Source organism: Gorilla gorilla, chromosome 18 (assembly GCF_029281585.2).
Source record: "Gorilla gorilla gorilla isolate KB3781 chromosome 18, NHGRI_mGorGor1-v2.1_pri, whole genome shotgun sequence".
Taxonomy (NCBI): Eukaryota; Metazoa; Chordata; class Mammalia; order Primates; family Hominidae; genus Gorilla; species Gorilla gorilla.
In genome coordinates, this window is record NC_073242.2 from 120138131 (window position 1) to 120161871 (window position 23741).

At 55.5% G+C, this 23741-nt stretch overlaps 2 protein-coding genes and 1 non-coding gene across 6 annotated transcripts in view; all 3 read left to right on the forward strand.

Moving 5' to 3' along the window:
* SPG7 (SPG7 matrix AAA peptidase subunit, paraplegin) overlaps window positions 1-7069 on the forward strand; it is a 54789-nt gene extending 47720 nt beyond the window's left edge. For 3 of the 4 annotated variants that reach the window (XM_004058150.5, XM_019011876.4, XM_055364544.2), the window contains exons 14-17: window positions 2257-2413; window positions 3070-3236; window positions 3762-3839; window positions 6186-7069. In XM_004058150.5, coding sequence (XP_004058198.1) covers window positions 2257-2413; window positions 3070-3236; window positions 3762-3839; window positions 6186-6392 — 609 coding nt within the window. In that variant the 3' untranslated portion in view covers window positions 6393-7069. Of the gene's footprint in view, window positions 1-2256; window positions 2414-3069; window positions 3237-3761; window positions 3840-5173; window positions 5601-6185 lie in introns of those variants that run through there. The other variant, XM_055364546.2, reaches the window with a different exon arrangement.
* A 1920-nt stretch (window positions 7070-8989) lies between these two features.
* Window positions 8990-12411, forward strand: RPL13 (ribosomal protein L13). The gene is made up of 6 exons (XM_031002676.3): window positions 8990-10046; window positions 10273-10396; window positions 10560-10701; window positions 10911-11084; window positions 11672-11728; window positions 12218-12411. Exons 2-6 carry the CDS (start codon window positions 10293-10295, stop codon window positions 12374-12376), a joined length of 636 nt encoding a protein of 211 aa, XP_030858536.1. The 5' UTR covers window positions 8990-10046; window positions 10273-10292; the 3' UTR covers window positions 12377-12411.
* LOC115931130 (small nucleolar RNA MBII-202) lies at window positions 10767-10850 on the forward strand. Its single transcript, XR_004067682.1, has one exon. It is a non-coding gene; the product is annotated as a small nucleolar RNA MBII-202 (small nucleolar RNA).
* Window positions 12412-23741: the final 11330 nt, after the last annotated feature.

Genomic DNA, 23741 nt, shown 5'->3' on the forward strand with positions numbered 1-23741 from the left:
GAGTCCCGTCTGTGTCTGTAGGTCATGTGAGAGGAAAGCCTGCCACTGTCACGATCCATGGAGCAGGGTGGGTGGCGACTGATGGGCGGGAACTCGGACGTGGGAGGCAGGAGTGGGCTGTGTCACATCGGAGCATGGTGCTGCTACTGGGGTGACTCGTGGAAGGTTACACCATGCAATGGGGTTTCGCTGCCTTTGCCTGTCCACCCCAAATGACTCCTAACATTGGAAAGAAGTGAGTTGAGTGTACATTTAAAAAATACTATTCCAGGCTGGGCATGGTGGATCACCTGAGGTCAGGAGTTCAAGACCAGCCTGGCCAAGAGGGCGAAACTGTCTCTACTTCAAACAAACAAACAAAAAACTACTCTTGTAGGCAGCTGTGAACTTGATGGACGTTTATTGTTACCAAATGGTGATGTTACAGCTTCTCTAAGACGTGGCTCCACCACCGGGAGTCCAAGTGCTGCCAAGAGGAGATCTCTACTGTGAACGCAGGTGCCGTCTTTACAGTGGAGCCCCAGGAACCCGTGCAGGTTTGAGGCTCACCTGAGAAGGCGGCGGTGCTGTGTTCCTACCTCAGGGTTCACTGCAAACAATGCATACGGTGTAGCAGTTGCCAGCTTGGTTTGTCAGTACTGGTCTCCGTGATTGGTTCTCAGGTGTGAGTTGTAGTGAAGTTGGGTGTTAATCAGAGAGCATCCTGCCCATCCCAGGGTCTCAGCAGGGCTGAGGCAGCGTTTCGGGACCAGATCCGTGCTGCTCCTTGGCGATGTGCACCACAGTCTTGGGACCAGAACTAGGCCCACTGTGGGGCAAGTGGACACTCAGCTGGGGGTCCCATTTATGGGACACTAAAAAACTCAGCAGTGAACACAACGTTTTAACACAGTATGTCAAGAAATCAAAATTAATGCAGGGACTTTGGGAGGCCAAGGCGGGCGGATCACTTGAGGTCAGGAGTTCAAGACCAGCCTGGCCAACCTGGTGAAACCCCATCTCTACAAAAAATACAAAAGAATTAGCTGGGCGTGGTGGTGCATACCTGTAACCCTAGCCACTTGAGAGGTAGAGGCACAAGAATCGCTTGAACCCGGGAGGCAGAGTCTGCAGTGAGCCAACACTGCCACTGTACTCCAGCCTGGGTGACAGAGCAAGACTCTCTCTCAAAGGGAAAAAAAAAGAATTTTTACTGTATTTGATGGGTAAAAGTCAGATAGTCACAATGAAAAAGTGAGTCTCTTTCCCAAGGCTTAGTGTCCTGCCAGGAAAAGGTTGTGAATTGGATGTTATGGTTTTGGCCATTAATGCAATCATCACTGCAGCCGTCATTTAGAGCTTTTTTTTGTTTTGAGACAGGGTCTCTTTCTCTGTTGCCCAGAACGGAGTCCAGTGGTGCAATCACAGCTCACTGCAGCCTTGACCTTCCGGGCTCACACGATCCTCCTACCTCAGCCTCCTGCATAGCTGGGACTACAGGCATGCCCCACTGGTGGCTCGAGTGATTTTTATATTTTTTGTAGCGAAGGGGTCTCGTTATGTTGCCCAGGCTAGTCTGGAACTCCTGAGCTCATGCAATCTGCCCACCTCTAACTCCCAAAGTAGTGAGATCACAGATGTGAGCGACCCCGCCCAGCCTAGTTTTAGATTTTAAATTAAGCATCCTCGGGATTCTCAGAGCACTTGGATGTGGCCATCTCGCCGCCACAATTCTCAGAAACAGCAGCTGGGCCAGCCCCTGCCCTGTCTCCTTCCGTCTCCCACTCAGGGGTTCCGTGTTGTTGGGTTAGCACGTTGCCCTGCGCCCACCTCAATGCACACCTGATGTGGGGGTGTGGGGGAGCAGCAGAGGTGAGGACAGCCTCTGCTGCCTCAGCATTGTGGGGTTCTCATTGCTCTGAACCCTCAGTAGCTGTCGCTGGTGTGAGGGGTCAGCGCAGCGGCCATCGGGGGTGAAACTTGTCCTTCGCCTCTCAGCTGTCTTCTACGGGCCTTGTCTTCTTGAGTCCCTGCCTGTCTAGTCATGTATGAGAAGACACTTCCCGGCAGTGTGTGAACAGGCACCTGTGGTGGGAACGCTGCTGTCTCTGGGCTGGCCATCTAGAGTGTTAGGATCCCCTGTTGTTGTAAAAGATGCTGCACATTTGCCTTCCTGCTTTGCGACACTTTAATGACGGAGACCTCTTAGTCCTACACCTTCCTCCTCAAAGCCCACACATCCTGCCTACTGACCTGGGTCATCTTGACCTTGTGCAGGTCTCCATAGCCCCTCGGACAAACGCCGCCCTGGGCTTTGCTCAGATGCTCCCCAGAGACCAGCACCTCTTCACCAAGGAGCAGCTGTTTGAGCGGATGTGCATGGCCCTGGGGGGACGGGCCTCGGAAGCACTGTCCTTCAACAAGGTCACTTCTGGTGAGGAGCAGCGGCATGGGCCCTGGAGGTTTCAGAGCGCTTTTCCCTGCGTGATTCCTTCTGTTACAGTGCATGCCATGGGGTGAATCTGGTGTAGACGTAGCTTTGAATTAAGTATTTTGTAAAAGATAAGTTGTGGTCATAAGAGATTTGGAGCTAAGCAAGACTTTTTAGATAATTTAATTGGACACAAACTTAACCTATATGCCAACTCTAAACACATTTAATTGGTTAATTATTGGTAATGGCTACAGGAAACGGAATAAAATTGAAGTAGCTTCATTGTTCTGAAGCCACTACTGCACTGAGATATCCAGAGAGCTGAAGGAGGGTCCCAGGGGCCCCTGGGCTCCAGGTCCATGGGTTTGCCTCGCATAGGCCTGGGCTTGTGCTTGAGAACTGCCATGCAGTGAGCTCCAATATGCCCCCAGGTTCTAGATTTCCAAATAAAAGAGAATTTCTGAAAGTTTTAAGACTCTCTTAAGGAACAGTGGCGAGGTGCCAACGTCCTCACTGTCCAGCTTCACAGTGGGTCCTCGGGAGGAAGGGGATGGGGAGGTGGTGCTGCCTCGGCGCTCTGACCGGGACACCTGGGGCCCAGCGCTGCTGTGTGCCTGCAGTGCTGAGGATCCCTCTGTCTTGACCCCACCCTCCAGGGGCACAGGACGACCTGAGGAAGGTCACCCGCATTGCCTACTCCATGGTGAAGCAGTTTGGGATGGCACCTGGCATCGGGCCCATCTCCTTCCCTGAGGCACAGGAGGGCCTCATGGGCATCGGGCGGCGCCCCTTCAGCCAAGGCCTGCAGCAGATGATGGACCATGTGAGTTGGCTCTGGCCACACCGCTGCCCTCTGTGCTCCCCAGGAAGGGAGTCCCTGGGTCTGCCACACAAGGGCCGCCCACGGCCACCCCAGCTGAGCTCAGCTGCAGGCCCCACCTGGGTTTCTTCCTTCTGGGCTCTGCTGTAGTTCCCACCTGTGGAGTATTTTCTTCTCAAATGAGGACATAGATGCTCCTAATGAAATTATAGATGTGAATCTGGGAAGAATATCAAATAAATACACGGAGCAATAGACCCAGGGCCCACATGTCCTTCAGACTGGGCCAGGAAGGGCCGGTGTGTGCCTGTGAGGCAGCTGTGGGTGGGTGTGGGTGGGTGGGCTGGCATGCGGAGCCCTGCTTTCCTGGCAGTGGTCACAGGGGCAGGAGACCACCTGTCGGCCGAGGAGTCCTGTTCCTCCTGGGAGGGGAAAGGCCGTGTTCCCAGTCTGGCATTTCTTTTCTGTGCTTTGGTGCTGGAGCCAGGCGGCCAGCCTTGCCCCTGACACAGTTCCCTCCACTCACAGGAAGCAAGACTGCTAGTGGCCAAGGCCTACAGACACACCGAGAAGGTGCTGCAGGACAACCTGGACAAGCTACAGGCGGTGAGGCCCTGGCCAGGCGTGGGGGCTACGGCGTCGCACAGCGTCCACACAGCACCCACGGTCCCCACCCCTCTCGTGAAGTATTTCCAAGGCACACAGAGTACAGAGAACACTCTGGCCAATGTGAATTCTACCCAGCTCAACTGAAACTTACGTGTTCCATACTTTTTATCCTGAACTCGTCAAGTGTGTTCCCCCAAGGTAGAAAGAAAGCTGCCACAAAGTCTCCTGTGCCTGTTCCTGCCATTAGCAATTACCAATGTTTTGTCAGTTTTGTTTAATCTTTTCCCAAGTCTTACACTTTTTTCTTGAACTTTTTTTTAAAATAAAGTTTTAATTTTAGAGTAGGAATTTTTTTTTTCTTTTTTTTTTTTGAGACAAAGTCTTGCTCTGTCACCCAGGCTGGAGTGCAATGGCGACATCTTGGCTCACTGCAACCTCTGCCTCCCAGGTTCCAGCGATTCTCCTGCCTCAGCCTCCTGAGTAGCTGGGACTGCAGGCACCCACCAACACACCCGGCTTTTTTTTTTTTTTTTTTTTTTTCTTTTTTTTTTTTTGAGATGGAGTCTCTGTCTGTCACGAGGCTGGAGTGCAGTGGTGCAATCTCAGCTTACTGCCACCTCCACCTCCCCAGTTCAAGCATTCTCCTATCTCAGCCTCCCAAGTGGCTGGGATTACAGGCACGCGTCACCATGCCCAGCTAATTTTTGTATTTTTAGTAGAGGTGGGGTTTTACCACATTGGCCAGGCTGGTCTTGAACTCCTGACCTCAGGTGATCCGCCTGCCTTGGCCTCCGCAAGTGTTGGGATTACAGGCCTGAGCCACAGCCCCGCGCTGATTATAGTGTTAGATGTAGAAAAGTTGCAGGCGCAGTGCAGAGAGCTCCCTGCCACCCTGCCTCGCTCCCATGGAGGCCCCCATGGGGCAGTCTTCCCACCTGAAGAGCCCCCGCCGACCCGCGGTGTTGGGTCCACACGTGATTCAGACGTGCTGAGTCTCCCCAGTGTCCTTTCCGGTCTTGGGAGTCCACGTGGCGTTTGATCGCCCACCTCCTTAGGCTCCTCTGGGGTGACAGTTCCTCAGACCTCCCTTGTTTTGACGGCTTTGGCAGTTTTGAGGATTGGTCTCATGTTTTGTAGGACGTTCCCCAGTTGGGATTGTCTGAAGTGTTTCTCACAGTGGGCAGAGCTGGAGTGAACGTTTGTGTCCCTGGGTTTGGTAACTGCTGCTTAGAACTCAGGAGAGGTGCACGGCTCTTTGTCCCATGTTGTGAACAGATGGGTAGGCAGTGGATAGGTGGTTGTTTCTTCAGCCTCCCCTTGTGTCTTTCAAGCGAGCACCGTGTGTCACGTGGGGATCGTGTTTGGGGCCCTTAGAGTGTCGTCCCCAGCCAGCAGCAGCCGCCTCTGGGCAGGCATGGGCAGTGCCGTTCCCGGCTGAAGCAGGCCTGCCTGTGGACACATGCTCATCACGGTTGACAAAGCAGCTCTGCAGAGCTCGGGCGCACCACAGTGGGAGCCACAACGGGAGCAAAGCTGCAGGCGAGGCTTCTCACTGGCTGAGGAGTGGCATGTCTGCCCCGTGTGTGAACTGTCAGCCACTCACACACTCAGTGGGTTGCAGAACTTAGTAAAATCCCACACCAGCCCTAGAGAGGAAGTGTTTGTCTCTTGCAATACAGCCACAGGTAAATCACCCTAGCTTCAGGGGTTACCATTTTCTTTAGAAAATCTGGAAGAGTGAGGAAAGGAGCAGGTAATTAACAACAACAACAACAACAACAAATCTGGAAGAGTTCTGCCTTCACAGAAACCAGTGAAATGTGGCTGTGGCAGTGTTTTCTGTGGTCGGGCCAGGCCACCCCAGAGGCAGGTCCACCGGCACAGGACAGTCGGTATCTCAAGTGTTTTCCAGGATCCCACCTAGAGTGGCAGAAATTCACTTCCCCAACTTGAGAGGTCCCAGCTCACACAACTTCGCCTCAGATTCCTTCTCTCAGTGCTGCTCTCCTCAATCAGGAGGGTTCAGCATTTTACCCCTCTCCTTCCCTATAGACATGCACGTCTTGTTGGGTGAAAGAAATTGCAGTTGCCAAAAATAAGCCAAGATTTTGAATAGAAGTAGAAAAATTAATGAGGCTGGCCGCCGGAAAATCATTTATGAGGTTGAGATGGGGGTGATTCTTCTTTTGGAGCTGCCTCCGTGCCTCCGCTTCCTTGGGAAAGTAGCCTGTCCTGGGTGTCCTGCACACAGACAGGCCCTCACGCCTCTTGCCACCTCCCCAGGACATAGAGATGCTCTGTCTGCCCTGGGGACTCACACACTGCTATGCCTGTTCTTTCTAGCTGGCAAATGCCCTTCTGGAAAAGGAAGTGATAAACTATGAGGACATTGAGGCTCTCATTGGCCCGCCGCCCCATGGGCCGAAGAAAATGATCACACCGCAGAGGTGGATCGACGCCCAGAGGGAGAAACAGGACTTGGGCGAGGAGGAGACTGAAGAGACCCAGCAGCCTCCCCTTGGAGGCGAAGAGCCGACTTGGCCCAAGTAGTTGGGAGGTGTTGGCCGCACGTGCGGGTGGTCCGGGAAGTGAGGGCTCACTCAGCCACCCTGAGTTGCTTTTCAGCTGAGGTTTGCACTTCCTCTCGTGGCCCTCAGTAGTCCCTGCACAGCGACTTCTGAGATCTGTTTATTGATGACCCTTTTCATGATTTTAAGTTTCTCTGCAGAAACTACTGACGGAGTCCTGTGTTTGTGAGTCGTTTCCCCTATGGGGAAGGTTATCAGTGCTTCCCGAGTGAGCATGGAACACCTCGAGTTCCCAGGGTTATAGACAGTCGTTCCCAGTGTGGCTGAGGCCACCCAGAGGCAGCAGAGCATTCAGACTCCGAACAGACCCCTGTTCATGCCGACGCTTGCACGGCCGCCCCAGTTCCTGTGGCTCCCTCAGAATGCTAAGGGGATCGGACATGAAAGGACCCTGTGAGCCGATTGTCCTATCTCCAGCGGCCCTGTCGTCCAGCTCACTCATCAATGGGGCCACACAGTCAGGCCCAGGCACTGGGCTCCAGAGGACTCACCACTGCCCCCTGCTGCCATGTGGACTGGTGCAAGTTGAGGACTTCTTGCTGGTCTAGTCACGCATGCAGTGTTGGGGATGCCTTGGTTTTTACTGCTCTGAGAATTGTTGAGATACTTTACTAATAAACTCTGTAGTTGGAAAATCTACATTTGCATTGTCTGGCCAGCTCTTTAACGCAGAGGAGCTGGAGGGCTTGCCGTGGATCACAGGGTCTTGTGGTTTCGTTTATAATTTGAGTAATGCAGGGACTAAGTGAAAAACTCCTTCTGTAGGAGTTTTTCTGGGGCCTGGACCCTGTAGGGATAGAAGATGACCCAGGACACCCTGGCCCTGAGTTCCGGGGCATGCGGCTCCCACTCCGGCCCCCTTGCTTCCACCCTCCCTGTGGTGCAGTGACGTGAATGGATTGTCCTCTTGTTGCTACAACACTGAAACGCTGGCGGAGCCGTAAGGAGGCAGCCACAGGTGCAGTCACAGACCCGAGGGTGGCATCTCTGAGAGATGCCTTGACCTTTGCCCCAGTTCTCCAAATCCAAACACCAGCACATAGTTGGGAGGGTTTTAGCTGGTGTAGCCAAGGGTAGTGTCCTCGGTAATTGTTTTTTTTTTTGCTGTTGTGTTGGTTTTTGGCAAAGTCTTGCTCTGTCGCCCAGGCTAGAGTGCAGTGGCGCCATCTCGGCTCACTGCAGCCTCGATCTTCTGGGCTCAAGCAGTCCTCCTGACTCAGCCTCCCAAGTAGCTGGGACCACAGTCACGCACCATTATGCCCGACTAATTTTTGTATTTTTTGTAGAGACAGGGCTAGACTCGAATTTCTGAGTTCAACTGATCCTCCTGCCTTGGCCTCCGAATGTGTTGGGATTACAGGTGTGAGCCAGTGTGCCAAGCCTTTTGTGAAATTAATTTATTATTTTTTAATTATTATTATTATTTTTTTTTTGGAGATGGAATCTTGCTCTGTAGTCCAGGCTGGAGTGCAGTGGCACGATCTCGGGTCACTGCAACCTCCGCCTCCCGGGTTCACGCCATTCTCCTGCCTCAGCCTCCCAAGTAGTTGGGACCACAGGTGCCTTTCACCACACCCGGCTAATTTTTTGTATTTTTAGTAGAGTCGAGGTTTCACCATGTTAGCCAGGATGGTCTCGATCTCCTGACCTCGTGATCCGCCTGCCTTGGCCTCCCAAAGTGCTGGGATTACAGGTGTGAGCCAGCACGCCCAGCTCTTAAATTTTTCATTTTTGAGACGGAGGCTTAACTCTGTCACCCAGGCTGGAGTGCAGTGGTGCAGTCTCGACTCACTGTAACCTCTGCCTCCTGGGTTCAAGTGATTCCCCTGTCCTACTCTCTGGAGTAGCTAGGATTACAGGTGTACACAACCACACATGGCTAATTTTTGTATTTTTAGTAGAGGTGGGATTTCGCCATGTTGGCTAGGCTGGTCTCGAACTCCTGACCTCAGGTGATCCACCTGCCTCGGCCTCCCAAAGTGCTGGGATTTACAGGCATGAGCCACCGTGCCTGGCCTGTGAAATACTTTTTTTTTTTTTTTTTTCTTTTTGAGACTGAGTCTTGCTCTGTTGCCCAGGCTAGAGTGCAGTAATGTGATCTTGGCTCACTGCAACCTCTGCCTCCCCAATTCAAGCAATTCTGGTGACTCAGCCTCTTAAGTAGCTAGGATTACAGGCATGCGCCACCACGCCCAGCTTTTTTGTATTTTTAGTAGAGACAGGGTTTCACCATGTTAAGCCAGGGTGATCTCAAACTCTTGACCTCGGGTGATCCGCCCACCTCAACCTCCCAAAGTGCTGGAACTGTGAAATTCTTAAAATGTGGATTAAGTTGGCCAGGCACGGTGGCTCACGCCTGTAATCCCAGCACTTTGGGAGGCCGAGGCGGGCGGATCACGAGGTCAGGAGATGGAGACCATCCTGGCTAACACGGTGAAACCCCGTCTCTACTAAAAATACAAAAAATTAGCCGGGCGTGGTGGCGGGCACCTGTAGTCCCAGCTACTTGGGAGGCAGAGGCAGGAGAATGGCCTAAACCCGGGAGGCGGAGCTTGCAGTGAACAGAGATCGCACCACTGAACTCCAGCCGGGGCAACAGAGGGAGACTCCGTCTCAAAAAAAAAAAAAAAAAAGTGAATTAAGTTTTACCAGGAGGAAGCGTGGTGATTGCGTGAGGGTAAGGAAGAAAGAGGGTTATTGGGATTTAAAGGTTTCCAGGTAGCAGTAAGATGGATGGTGCCTTCACACACTTGTACTAGAGAATAAGAGCTGGCTTTTTGTTGATGCTTTTCTTTGCGAAGGAAGGCAGTAGGCACAGCAGGTCAGAGTGTGACATTTTCAGTCGGGTACCCGTGGCCTTAGAGAAGTCACCTAATCCTGGGCCAAGGGAAAGCGACAGAGGCCAACAGTAACTCCGTCTACTAAAATACCAAAAATTAGCAGGGCGTGGCGGCGGGCGCCTGTAATCCCAGCTACTCGGGAGGCTGAGGCAGGAGAATTGCTTGAACCTGGGACGCGGAGGTTGCAGTGGGCCGAGATCGCGCCATTGCACTCCAGCCTGGGCGACGGAGCGAGACTCCGTCTCCAAAAAAAAAAAAAAAAAGCACAAATGTTCTAAATGGATGGGAGGAGAATAAACGCTGGAATGACAAGGACGAAGGCCTTAGGTTGCGCAAACTCGGATGTCATTGAAGTTTTTCTGCCTCTGCGCTGCAAACGTGTCTCACAAATGTGAACAAACTTAGAATTCCCCGGGCGTCGCCCGTTCGCCGTCGGCCCAGATACCGGACTCGCGCGCGTTAGCCCGCAAGACAGGACTCGGCCGCGGCCCGCGCAGCGGCTGAAGCTCCGGGGCAGTAACGGCGAACGTCAAGCAAGTCCGGCCGCCGGTTACTCAGAGCCCAAAAATCACGGCCGCCCCGCCGCATTCTCAGCGGCAACATGTCTGCGAGGGAGGCCCTAGGGCTGCCGGGAGAGCCGCGGCGACGTCAGTTCCTCCTTTCGGGGCTCTGATTGGTCAGAGCGCCCGGCGCTTCTGGTTGGCCGGCCCTGCTATCATCCCAGAGTGCAGTGCGGGGCCGCTTCCTTTCCGCTCGGCTGTTTCCCTGCGCAGGAGGTGAGCGAGACTGGGTCCTGGCCTTTGGGCATCATCCAGCGGCATCGGCCTGGCGCTGCAGCCAGCGCGGGAGTGGATGGGCTCCCTCTTCTTCGCAGACAGCGTTCGGCCGCTGCCCGGGCTCTAGGCGCGGCCTGACGGCCCAGTCTGGAGGGTTCGGGGCGGAGGCCCGGGGGGTGCGCGCGCCCGGGGTCCGGCCTCTCACTCGCTCCCCTCTCGTCCGCAGCTGCAGGGCCGTAGGCAGCCATGGCGCCCAGCCGGAATGGCATGGTCTTGAAGCCCCACTTCCACAAGGACTGGCAGCGGCGCGTGGCCACGTGGTTCAACCAGCCGGCCCGGAAGATCCGCAGGTGAGCCCTGCGCTCGGGGCTGCCCCTGGGGCTCGTGCCCGCGGCTGCGCCTTGGTTTGCGGGTGGCCGATGCCAGGGCGGGGGGCGCTGTCTGCGACCGTCGCGGAGCGCTGGCCTGGCGGCCTTAGGCAAGGGTGACCGCCGCTGCGTTTCTCTCCACCAGACGTAAGGCCCGGCAAGCCAAGGCGCGCCGCATCGCCCCGCGCCCCGCGTCGGGGCCCATCCGGCCCATCGTGCGCTGCCCCACGGTTCGGTACCACACGAAGGTGCGCGCCGGCCGCGGCTTCAGCCTGGAGGAGCTCAGGGTGAGTACTGGCAGCGCTGCGGTGTCAGGAAGGCCCCGAAGTCCCCTCTGTTGGCCTCAGTCGCGTGATGACATTCTCCGGAATCGCTGTACGGCCTTGATGAAAGCACATTTGAACCCTTTTCCATCTGATCGCTGAGGCTTTTCATCCAGGCCTCGGGGCTGGAGAAAGCCCGGGCCAGTCTCCATCTCTCTCTGGTTCTGGGGCAGGTGGCCGGCATTCACAAGAAGGTGGCCCGGACCATCGGCATTTCTGTGGATCCGAGGAGGCGGAACAAGTCCACGGAGTCCCTGCAGGCCAACGTGCAGCGGCTGAAGGAGTACCGCTCCAAACTCATCCTCTTCCCCAGGAAGCCCTCGGCCCCCAAGAAGGGAGACAGTTCTGTGAGTACACGGCTCTCTGGCCGTCCTGGTGCGCGGGGACAGTGAGGCTTGGCTCCTTTATCAGTGACACCCGTCCCTGGGTCTTGCCGGGGTGAGAAGAGAGAAGAACCAAAACGTTGTGGGTGACGAGCTACGCGGAACTGCTAAGGTTCACCTGTGCGTTTCAGCAGAGATAACCTTAATGCACATGGCAAGGCTGTGTGACTTGGAGGCAGCTTTTTCCATCGACATTGCTCTCCCTAAAATGCTTCATATTCCAAAATATTTCTAGAAAGACCTTGTAGGATAAGGTTGATAAAGAGTCCATTGTATACGTTTCCGGGTAGTTGAATTAGGGAGCAGTTTTCTCTGCCCTGCCCGTGGTTCACAGGTAGATAACTGTCTCGTGCGTGTTCGTCAACTCAGTAAGATAGTCACCTAACTAATAAGGACTGTTCTTAACACTGGGGCCACAAAGTGTGCTGTAGAAAAGGCTCAGACACTGGTCCTGAACACGGAATCACCAGGGGAAAGTTTGGGGCCAGGTGAGGGTGGAGTCCTTGCAGCAGTGCGGCCAAACCCACTTAACTCTTCTCATTCACCAACAGGCTGAAGAACTGAAACTGGCCACCCAGCTGACCGGACCGGTCATGCCCATCCGGAACGTAAGTGGACACTTGCTCAAATCCAGGCTTTAGACGAGATCAGTGGGTGAACACGTGGGTATCTGAGATGGGAATCAGGCTTAAGAAAGCTAATAGTGGCAGTTGTGGGTGTGGAGGTTTGCAGAAAGGAACATTTCTTCTTAGTTTTTACTTCTTGCAACCACGAAGCCATACATTGGGGAGTGTTTTTGTTTGTTTTGTGTTTTTTTTTGTTGTTGGAAAGAGAGTTTCTCTATGCTGCTGACATTGGTTTTGAATTGCTGGGTTTACAGGCCTGAGCCGCCATGTCCAGCTCAGGGAGGGTTTTTCTTTTTTTTTTTTTTTTTTTAATCCCAGGGAAGGTGATTGACTCAGGGTTGCTTTTCAGCAGTGCTTGTGGCAGCGAACCTGACCCCCAATCCCCGGGAGGTCCTCCGGGTTCTGCTGACGCTTGGTTGTTCCCTTGCCCTTTGGTGCATGTGGGTTTAACAACCTGTCTTTCTCTTTTAGGTCTATAAGAAGGAGAAAGCTCGAGTCATCACTGAGGAAGAGAAGAATTTCAAAGCCTTCGCTAGTCTCCGTATGGCCCGTGCCAACGCCCGGCTCTTCGGCATACGGGCAAAAAGAGCCAAGGAAGCCGCAGAACAGGATGTTGAAAAGAAAAAATAAAGCCCTCCTGGGGACTTGGAATCAGTCGTCAGTCATGCTGGGTCTCCACGTGGTGTGTTTCGTGGGAACAACTGGGCCTGGGATGGGGCTTCACTGCTGTGACTTCCTGCCAGGGGATTTGGGGCTTTCTTGAAAGACAGTCCAAGCCCTGGATAATGCCTTACTTTCTGTGTTAAAGCACTGTTTGTTGTTTGGTTAGTGACTGATGTAAAACGTTTTTCTTGTCGGGAGGTTACAGAGGCTGACTTCAGAGTGGACTTGTGTTTTTTCTTTTTAAAGAGGCAAGGTTGGGCTGGTGCTCACAGCTGTAATCCTAGCACTTTGAGATTGGCTAGGAGTTCAAGACCAGCCTGGCCAACATGTCAAAACTACTAAAAACAAAAAAATCAGCCATGCTTGGTGCTGCACGCTTGTAGTTGCAGCTCCTGGGAGGCTGAGGTGAGGGATCACCTAAACCCAGGAGGCAGAGGCTGCAGTGAGCCAGGATCACACCACTGCACTCTAGCCTGGGCAACAGTGAGACTGTCTCAAAAAAGAAAAAAGAGACAGGGTCTTCGGCACCCAGGCTGGAGTACAGTGCCACAATCATGGCTCACTGCAGTCTTGAACTCATGGCCTCAAGCAGTCCTCCCTCAGCCTCCCAAGCAGAGGGGTTTATAGGCACGAGACCCTGCACCCAACCTAGAGTTGCCTTTTTTAAGCAAAGTAGTTTCTAGTTAATGTAGCATCTTGGACTTTGGGGCATCATTCTTAAGCTTGTTGTGCCCGGTAACCATGGTCCTCTTGCTCTGATTAACCCTTCCTTCAATGGGCTTCTTCACCCAGACACCAAGGTATGAGATGGCCCTGCCAAGTGTTGGCCTCTCCTGTTAAACAAAAACATTCTAAAGCCATTGTTCTTGCTTCATGGACAAGAGGCAGCCAAAGAGTGCCAGGGTGCCCTGGTCTGAGCTGGCATCCCCATGTCTTCTGTGTCCGAGGGCAGCATGGTTTCAAGTGCAGTGCTCAGACACAGCCTGCCCTAGTCCTACCAGCTCACAGCAGCACCTGCTCTCCTTGGCAGCTATGGCCATGACACCCCCAGAGAAGCAGCTTCAGGGACCGAGTCAGATTCTGTTTTGTCTGCATGCCTCTGCCGGGTGCCGGTATTGAGGCACCCAGGGAGCTGTTACTGGCATGGAAATAGGTGATGCTGCTACCTCTGCTGCTGCACTCATAGCCACACTTGATACACGATGACACCTTGCTTGTTTGGAAACAGATCTAAACATCTAGTAGATGACTTGGAGGCTGTTGGCTACCGTTTTCCTGTCTGAGGTGTATATGTTAACTTCGTGATGAGTTTGTATGTTTGGGAATCTTGTCCTATGTAAAGTTAAGGTGGGCCAGCTGCAGTGGCTCACGCCTGTAATCCTAACAGTGGGAGGCCGAGGCAGGTGGGTCACCTGATGGTGAAACCTCATCTCTACTGAAAATACAAAAATTAGCTGAGTGGTGACACATGCCTGTAATCCCAGCTACTTGGGAGGCTTGAACCCAGGAGGCAGAGATTGCAGTGAGCCGAGCTGCACCACTGTGCTCCAGCCTGGGTGACAGAGCGAGACTCAGTCTCAAAAGAAAAGGTTGTGCAAGGTGGATGGTTGGAAGCTTGAGCCTAGGCTCGAATCCCTCTCACGTGAGAGGGCATGAAGATTTCTGGTGGATTCCAACCTGGCTGAAGACTGGTCGTGGGGGGTGCGGGGGTCTCCGGCACTCTGCCCTCCAGCCTGCTTCCTCCCTGCCCACACCACACTAGGGGAAGGGCCTTTCCTGCTGCCTGCGGGGCCGCACCTCGAGTAGGTGATGCCATGTGGTGATGTGAATGGAGCAGAGGTCCACGCCCCATCACACCCCCTTGCTGTTTTTACTGTGGGACAAAAGCACTCTGATCTGCGTGTTCCGGGGCCCTCCTTCCAGCCGACTTGACGGGAAGTCAGGGTTCAGGTATCATCTGTGCACCTGGGGCGGGGTAGTCTGCACTGAACCTGCCAGAGTCCCTTCCCCATTTCACTGAAAGAGTCTCCAGGGCTGTGTTCCTAACCTTATGTTCTCCGTTTGCTTAATCTATTAAGAGCCCTAACAGGAGAGGATGGGCTTTCTCTGTTGTCTGGGGTCCTGCCGTTGGCCGGTGCTCTTAGCAAGAGGTCATTTTTCTAGGTTGCGCTGGGACATTGTGAGTTTGGTGAGGGTCATGGATGTGGGCTGGGCTGGGCCGGGCTGCCTGCTGCCTGCTGCTCCCCTACCTGAGATGCAGCTAGTGCGGCTGTGCCCTTCTTGGGGCTGAGGAAGGCTTCTGCAGGATAGCTAGGGGACTGGGCAGGTGGGTGAGGCAGCCTCCCTGCTGACACCCAGTCCTTGTAGCGGGAGCAGGATCTCTCCTGATGCAGGTATGGGCCTGTCTGCTCCAAGAAAGACTCTGCCACCAGATGCAAAGGGGCCCTTTGTTTTAACTTAGTCCCTGGGCACCGCCTGATTCAGCACCTGGCGGCCCAGGATCCCCCGCTGGTGGGGACACGTGCCTGAGTGTGGCCGTCCCCAAGTGTGGCCTTGCCCGAGTGCGGGCCGTCCCCGAGTGCGGGCCGTCCCCGAGTGCGGCCCGTGCCCGAGTGCGGGCCGTCCCCGAGTGCGGGCCGTCCCCGAGTGCGGGCCGTGCCCGAGTGCGGGCCGTGCCCGAGTGCGGGCCGTGCCCGAGTGCGGGCCGTCCCCGAGTGTGGGCCGTCCCCGAGTGTGGCCGTCCCCGAGTGGGGCCGTCCCCGAGTGTGGGCCATCCCCGAGTGTGGCCGTCCCTGAGTGGGGCCGTCCTGACTAGGAAGTGGCTTTTCAGTTGTGATGTGTGGGCCTGACCTAGGGGGCGCTGTGGAACCCGGTCTGGAACCAGCCCTCTGTGCCAGGCCGCAGACAGGTTCCACCGGCCCTGAGGGGCAGCTGCCATGGCATGGGTCACTGGGAGCTGAAAGGAAGGGCCCCCCACCGCACCTCAGGCAAAGCGGCTCTGGGAACACCTTGATTTCGGCCATGTGAGCCCTCCCAGGGAGGGCAGCCAAGCTGTGAAGCCTCAGAAACTGACCTGTGTGCCACGAGCTTGTGGTCTGCTGCCCGGTGTAGGAAGTGCAGGTGCACCCAGCCTCCTCATTCCGTTTTGCAGGATTGCTTCGGTGTGTGAGCATTTCTTATTCAGCCTGTCGCCCCCGGGGAGCACGGGCTGGCTCTGTGGTGCCCGTGGCCTTTTGTAGAAGCGTTGGTTTTACGGCAGGTTCATCTCTGGGGCAGCCTCCCACAGTGGGTGGGGCTTTGCCAGCAGTGCCCATGGGGGTTATGGGGCCAGGCGTGCTCCGGCGCCTGCAGAACTGATCGGGGATAGTCTCAGGAGGCGCTAGTCGCGTGCCCCGGTAACGCACCGTTTCTCACGCCGGCTGCTCTGGCCCGAGCTAAAGGGGAAGACGTGTGCTGATAGGAGCTGCACACAATTTTTTTCCATGTATTGTTTATTTTGCTTTTTCTTTTGGCTAGACATTAGGAATTTCAGTTTTCCCAAGTTGAATTTTTCCTCCATGTATTGTTTATTTTGCTTTTTCTTTTGGCTAGACATTAGGAATTTCAGTTTTCCCAAGTTGTATTTTTCCTTTTCTATTTTAAAATTATTATGCAGGGCTGGGTGAGGTCGCTCACGCCTATAGTCTCAAAACTTTGGGAGGCTGAGGTGGGAGGATGGCATGAGCCCAGGAGTTTAAGGCTGCAGTGAGCCGAGATCGCTCCACTGTCCTCCAGCCTGGATGACAGAGCGAGACCCTATCTCAGAAAAAAAAAAACAAAAAACTATTATGCAGTAGTTTCTACCCTGGAAGACGAGTGTGCATCTTTGAGTTGTAACAAGTGTACCTCGCCCATCCAGGCGTAGTTTCATTTGGAATCTGGTTATCCTGTAGTTGCTTTGTTAAAAATATATGTAATTGCAATCATTTAAAAAGGAAAAAATAGGCCAGGTACAGTGGCTCCTGCCTGTAATCCCGGCACTTCAGGAGGTCGGGGACGGCAGATCATTTGAACCCAGGAGTTTGAGACTAGCCTGGGCAACATGGCAAAGACCCATGGCCACCAAAAAAAAAAAGATATTAGCCGTCATGGTGGCGTGCGCCTATCGTCCCAGCTACTCAGGAGGCTGAGGCGGGAGGATCGCCTGAGCCCGGGAGGTCGAGGCTGCAGTGAGCCGAGACTGTTCCACTGCCCTCCATCTTGGGTGACAGAGTGAGAGACCCTGTATCAAAAAAAAAAAAAAAAGAAGAAGAAATAATACTAATTAGAACTGTTGTAATTTAGAAATTACAGTCATTTTAGGTTATTTGGTGTTTTTCTCATTTGAACCAGAGAAGTGGGTACCTGCATTCTTTGCTGTATTTTTGTGTGTCTCCGTATATTCGTTTTTTGTTTATAATTAGTTGCATTTATTTTTTATGGTTTCTGTATCTTAAAAATTTTTTTTAAGTTATAGAAGAAATATATGCTATCAGCAAAAAAAAAAAAAGTCCAGCTACACAGAAGCAAGGAGTGCGAAGCAAACAGCCGCTTCACGTTCCACACCCTGGCAGCAGCTGCACCCGGGTCTGTCTGGAGATGGTGTGTGCAAGCGTATTCCAGCACAAGAATCTGGACTTCTGTTTCTTATGAAAGCAGCTGATGCCACACTGTGTGCCCTGTGTCGTACTGTGCCAGGCACCTGGACGGACCTGGCTTCTCCCTGTGCCTCTGAAGGGCGGACGGCGTTGTGTCTGCGCAGTCCTGCAGGCGGGAGAACTGGAGTGCTGCTGTCTTCATTTGCTCACAGGGTTGAGCATCTCCAGTTACTGGGACCTTCTTGTCTCTCCGCGGGGCCCCGTTACCTCCTTCCTATCGTGTTTCATTGTGATGTTCATCATTTTCTTGAACTGCAGCTGGTCTTTATATGTTAAGGAACTTTTGCCTTCTATCACCTGTTGACAACATTTCTTTCCCTGCTTGCTCTTTTCCTTTTGACTCGGAGAGCAAATGAGATGTTCTTTCAGGCGATGGTGTGGTGGGATGGACCGCAAACTCAGCATTGATAGTGGATGTTGGTCATTCTGACTTTCCAACATCAGAACCCACTTGGGGAATGGGAGGAAGAACCCCTCCCTCTGCAGAAGCTGCCACACTGCCCGGGCTCCTTGCGGTGAGCTGAGCCCAGGCCCTGCCGGCCCCACACTTTGTTGATGGCTGTGAGGCCAAACCATAGGTCTGTGGGCAGAAAGTCACATCATGTGTCCCGGGTGAGCGCTGAGTCCAGGCGAGGCAGGTGCCCTCGCTGTCCTCACTGTGGGCTTCGGGGCACTGCCCTGCAGTTTGAGGAATTTCCTGTTAAGCTTTTCTCTTCCTCAGTCGGCCGGAAGAGCTTTCAGTTGCTTAGAAGCCCCCTGCCGATGCTGAGGGCACTGACCAGCCCCGGCCCTGGGACCTCTGTGTGGTTCACTCAGCAGGTGTGCTGCCCAGCACACCAGGCGCCGTGAGGGCAGTGGGCCACAAGGAACGAGGCGGGGGCTGATGTGGAGCAGGTGCTGGGCAGACAGGCGGCCGCAGGGGAGGCGGAGGGGTCACCTAAAGGCAGGGAGATGAAGGGAGGAAGGTATTTGTTCACGAGTTAGGGGCAGTTCACAAGTTAAGAGCAATTTACAAGTTAAGGGCACCTGCTGTCTCCCAGGCACGGCCCCAAGCTGGGACCACAACTGAACCAAAGTACTCCCCTGCCCTTCAGCGTGTCTCTGCAAATGTTCAGCTTCATCTTGGCTGGCTGGGTGCGGTAGCTCATGCCTGTAATCCCAGCCTTTGGGAGGCCATGGTGGGTGGATCACTTGAGCCCAGGAATTCAAGACCAGCCTGGGCAACATAGTGAAATCCTGTCTCTACAAAAATTTTAAAAGTTGGTTGGGTGCGGTGGCTCATGCCTGTAATCCCAGCACTTTGGGAGGCCAAGGCGGGCGGATCACAAGGTCAAGAGATGGAGACCAGCCTGGCCAATACAGTGAAACCTGTCTCTACTAAAAATACAAAAATTAGCTGGGTGTGGTGGCACACGTGTGTAGTCCTAGCTAATCAGGAGGCTGAGGCAGGAGACTCGCTTGAACCCGGGAGGTGGAGGTTGCAGTGAGCAGAGATTGTACCATTGCACTCCGGGCTGGGCAACAGAGGGAGACTCTCAAAAAAAAAAAAACAAAAAAAATTAGGTGGGTGTGGTGGCGGGCGCCTGTAGTCCCAGCTACTCAGGAGGCTAAGGCAGGAGAATCGCTTGAACTAAGGCAGAGGTTGCAGTGAGCCGAGATCACGCCACTGCACGCCAGGCTGGGCGACACAGCGAGACTCTGTCTAAAAATAATCAAGCATCTCTTCCCTTGACCTTCCCCACGTTTCCATTACTGACACGGTCTGGCCTCTTACCTGTACCTGGGCAGTTGCCTCACGGGCTGCGGCTAGGGCACCTGTGGAGAAGACGAGATGCTGGCAGAGCCTGGTGCCAGGAGGGACCCCGGGAACTCCTCCCTTTCCCACAGCATCAGAGTGGGCGGGGGGGGGCTGTGGTGGTGGAGGGTCTGGGTGCTTTCTCTGGAGGTGGCCCAGGGAGAGAGGGGGTTGGCATCCCACGGCCTTCTCCAGACCCCCTTCCTGGGCGGCTGGACGTCACAGCCAGTCTCAGGGGCCTCCTGCACTGGTGAGAGGGGCAGGGCAGTAGAGGGTGTGTCAGACTTGGCCCGGCCATTGTCCAGCCTCCCCATTGTCTTACCCTCAGGCTCCCCATCTGCAGCGGCACCACCAAGGCATGGTGCTGGGGGACAGTCTGATGTGCCACAGTCCCTGGCAGCACCTGCCCTTCTGAGTGACTTCCCAGAAAGGGTGGTGCCTCCCGGGGAGGAGGGAGAAGAACTAGGCTATTGATGAAAGGGACCAGAGAGCGGAGGGAAGCGTCCGAGCAGCCTTCCAGGCCGGCTTTTTACCAAGAATAGCATCAAAAGCCTCCGATGACTCAAGCAAGACTAAAACCAGGACGTCCATCAGTTGGGATGGTCTGAGGACACGGGACCCGGGGACACAGCTCCTGCCGGCCATCACCTCCCACGGGACCAGAGTCTCCTCCGGGCCTCTCTGCTCCTGCCCTGGCCCTGTGGTCAGCAGCCACCCATCTGGTGCCCATCTCCTGACGCTCACCCTTGTGCGAGCCCCTCCCTCAAGCACGGGCTGGACGCAACACTGTGCTCTCCCGGAAGCCTCCTTTGACCTTGGAGCACACTGGCTGAGGGGACAGGTGGGCACCAGGAAGGCGTGTGGCCACAGAGGCGCCAGCGCCTAGCAGAGGGGCGGCACTGGGGTAGAGAGTGCTGGTCTCAGAAGAGCCTCAGTGGAGCAGGGCGGTGGCGACACAGGCTTAGAAGCCAGTGACCCCACAGCTGCTGTCTGAGGGGTTGGCCCCCCAGTCGGGTACAGAGCCCCCAGCAGCAGTGGCACCATTAGCCGGGGGCCTTCACCCAGGGCACAGCCTGCTTGTCATGAGCAGGTGGCACTCACAGGCCCGGGGGTTTCCGAGGCCCTGCTCAGCTTGGGCTTCAGCTGCTCATCCGAGTGCACGGACCTCGTGGACAGCAGCCGCCCAGTGTCAGGCCTCCCAGCAGCACCTCAGGATTATAGGGGTTGGTTCTGGGGAGTCGACAGGACACTGGAAGGAAGTGAGGTCCAGAGGGTTAGCGTGGTGGGGAGGCCGGGCAAGTCTGCAAAAGGGCAGCCTGGGAGGAGGCAAGTGGGCACAGGTGGTCCGCGGGCTGGGGAGGTGGTCCCTGGGCACAGGAGGAGGTGAGCGGGGCACGGGAGGAGGTGAGCGGGCACGGGAGGAGGTGAGCGGGCACGGGAGGAGGTGAGCGGGCACGGGAGGAGGTGAGCGGGCACGGGAGGAGGTGAGCGGGCACGGGAGGAGGTGAGCGGGCACGGGAGGAGGTGAGCGGGGACGGGAGGAGGTGAGCGGGGACGGGAGGAGGTGAGCGGGCACGGGAGGAGGTGAGCGGGGACGGGAGGAGGTGAGCGGGGACGGGAGGAGGTGAGCGGGGCACGGGAGGAGGTGAGCGGGGCACGGGAGGAGGTGAGCGGGGACGGGAGGAGGTGAGCGGGGACGGGAGGAGGTGAGCGGGCACGGGAGGAGGTGAGCGGGCACGGGAGGAGGTGAGCGGGCACGGGAGGAGGTGAGCGGGCACGGGAGGAGGTGAGCGGGCACGGGAGGAGGTGAGCGGGGACGGGAGGAGGTGAGCGGGGACGGGAGGAGGTGAGTGGGTACAGGCGGTCCGGGGGCCGGGAGGTGGTCCAGGGGCCCAGGGCCACTGCTGGTCAGCAGGCTTGGCAGTCAGAAAGAAGAGAGGACCCAGGAGTGGGGACAGTGGGACCAGGAGCCCGGACAGTGGGACCAGGAGCCCGGACAAGTCCTGGGGACTCTGGGATGGCTGGTGCCGGAGTCTGAGCACAGAGGGGTCCTGGCTCGGGAGGACCCAAGGGGGTGAGGAAGAGCCAGTCCCGGACGGTGTCCCCAGTGTGCAGTCCTGGGCAGGGACCCTGACCCCTGGGTCTCACTGCACAGGGGCTGTGAAGACTGGGCCCCTCCACAGTGAGTGCTCCTGAGGGTCTGCTGGGAACATTCTGGGCAAGGGCAGCAAAGCCATCAAGCCACGCCGGGGGCTGCACGGGCCGAGGAAGGCGTGAGCGCTGGGTTCTGAGCGGGGTTCCAGTTCCACCCCAGGGCCTGGACGGGCCGAGGAAGGCATGAGCGCTGGCTTCTGAGCTGGGTTCTGGGTTCCAGCTCCACCCCTGCTGTGTGGTCTCAGCCACCACAACGCCCTCTCTGAGCCATGTCTCCCACCAGCAGTGGTGTCTCCTGCTAGGCAGAGATGCTGGGGGCTGGGATGGTCTGCTCCTGGCTGCATGCAGACAAGAGGCAGGAGGGATGGCGGCCCGGGGCTGCACGCGAGAACGCGCCTGGAGGAGAAGGGAGTCTCGAAGAAGGGGGTCTTGTCCACACCCAGAAGACGGTGTTGGGGGAAGGAAGTGGAGGAAGGGGAACCCCTGGTTGGAACAGATGTTGCCCTGGGGTGGCCTGTGTCTGCGCTTGTGTGTCTTGGGTGCCTGGCGTGTCTGCGTGTGGGCTGTCTCTCCATGAGTATGTGCACGTGTCTGCGGTATTTGGCACACGTGTGTGGCGTGTGCTCGTGCGTGCCTGCATGTGCTGAGTGTGGTGGAGGAGAAAGTCCCCCTCATCAGTCCCCAGGTCTCTGAGGCTGTAACAAGGTCAGTGAGGATCTGAGACTGGCCAGGTGTGTTGTCTCAGCCAACAGCCGTTGTGGCCGCCTCTGGGCATGGTTGATTTCTCAAATAAGATCAGCATCAGATCCTGCAGAAAGACAATCTGATCCAGACAGGTTGCAGATGTTCTAAGATAAAATAACCTTTCTTTAGGAGGAAAGAAAAGAAGAGGGTAGGTTTGCAACCAGATTAAAAAAAGCAGCACCCATCCGGACACGTGGAGAGCTGTTTCCTGTTAAACAATCCTGTTAGTAACCACCACCCTCTGCAATTTCTTGTTTTGAGGCACCTTCTGGGACAATCTCTCCAAATGAAGGGCAGGTTCGAGGACCGTGCATTCAGGGGTGGGGACCGAGCCCCCGGACCGGTCCACTGGAGCACACCAGCTGTGTGCTCAGGACGGCCAGGGAGGAGGCCATGGACTCTGGACCTGGCTCAGGGACAAGGGGCTGTCAGAGTGTGGGGGAGAGCACCGGCTCCCGGGGATGTGCCTCAAGGCAGTAGCAGTGGGGCTGGGGTCTGCCAGGAACCTCTGGAGGCCCTGGGCAGGTTTCCCTGCTCCCGGTTGACCTCGTGGCCAGTGTTACTGAAATGGGAGATGGGGACTCTGTGACTGATGGAGATGACACCCTCGAGGCAGATCCAGGACCAGAGAGCAGCCACCAGAGCTGCGTTTCATTCGCTGATCCGCACTTCATTCATCCGCCTGGAGTTTGTTGTCTTAGACTCTGTGTTGGGACTTGTCCTGGTGTTAGCTCAGGCCTCGGTGGACTCCTGGTCCAGGGTGGACGAGGTCATGGGCAGCACAGCCCTGGACAGTGGAACTGATGTTGTGGACGTGTGGGCCGGGAGCCCAGGGAGGGATGTTGGGTGATGGTTCAGACTGGGCCGGGCTTTGCAGGGTATGTAGGAATCGGGTGGCGGGAAAGGCTGAGGCAGAGGCACTTAGGCCTGAAAAGTATCTGAGTCCTGGATGCCAGGAAGCCACACAGGGCACTTGGGCACAAATATGTCATTGTTGCTCCTAAAATTGATCATGTGTAAGCCTCTGGATAGCCGTGGGGGTCGGCGCTAATCGGAGGGTCTCATAGGTAACCCGGTGATGAGGGGATCCAGGTTAACCACTGAACGCAATATTGTCAATAAGAAAGAAAAAAGCAGGTTGCAGAACAGAAACCATCTGCGCCAACACCTACGGTGCTCCGACCGTGCCAGGCAGGGTCCCGGGCCTGGGCTGCGTGATGAGCCCGGCGTGGGGTCCCGGGCCTGGGCCGCGTGATGAGCCTGGTATGCAGATACTGAAGAGTCCTCTCAAGTGTGGGAAGGGCTCTGAGAGTTAGGCACCTTTTTTTTTTTTTTTTGACAATTAAAAGAAATTTGCACACACAAAAAAACCTGGAGGGTTAGATGTGGGGAGGTGATGGGCTGCTTTGGGGTCTGGAAACTTGTTTTTACTCCCTATCTGCATTGTCTAATATTTCAACAAGGAACACGGTTATTATTCCTGCGTGTATGTGTGTGGATCTCATTTCCTGTGTCTGGCCCTGCAGGGAAAGCTGGGAGGGGGAGCCTTGGAAAGATGGCTCCACACGGTCTGCAGGGTCCTTCCATTGTACCTGGGCCTACGGAGGGCTGATCCCTGAGCAGGGGCAGGCAGCGTCCAGACACCAGTGCCACAGGGGAATCGGCTTTTCCTTCTGTGGTTTCTCTCCATTAGAGCAGGCTGCAGTCAGGGCTGTCAGTCACGAGGGCTGTGGCTGGAGATCCCAGGGGGTGGATGAAAATCGCCCTGGGCTTCAGAGACTCAAATTCCCAAACTCTGCGATCTTTCTTGGCTCCCTGCATCCTTTGCTTGGAAGCCATGTGTTACTTTGCCAGGGTGCCGCTATGTGACAGCCAAGGGCTGAACTGGGGTGTTCCAGGTTTAAGCCTGGTACCCCTCAGACAGCCCGGTGGACCTCAGGCCTCACGCCACACTGCAGACAAG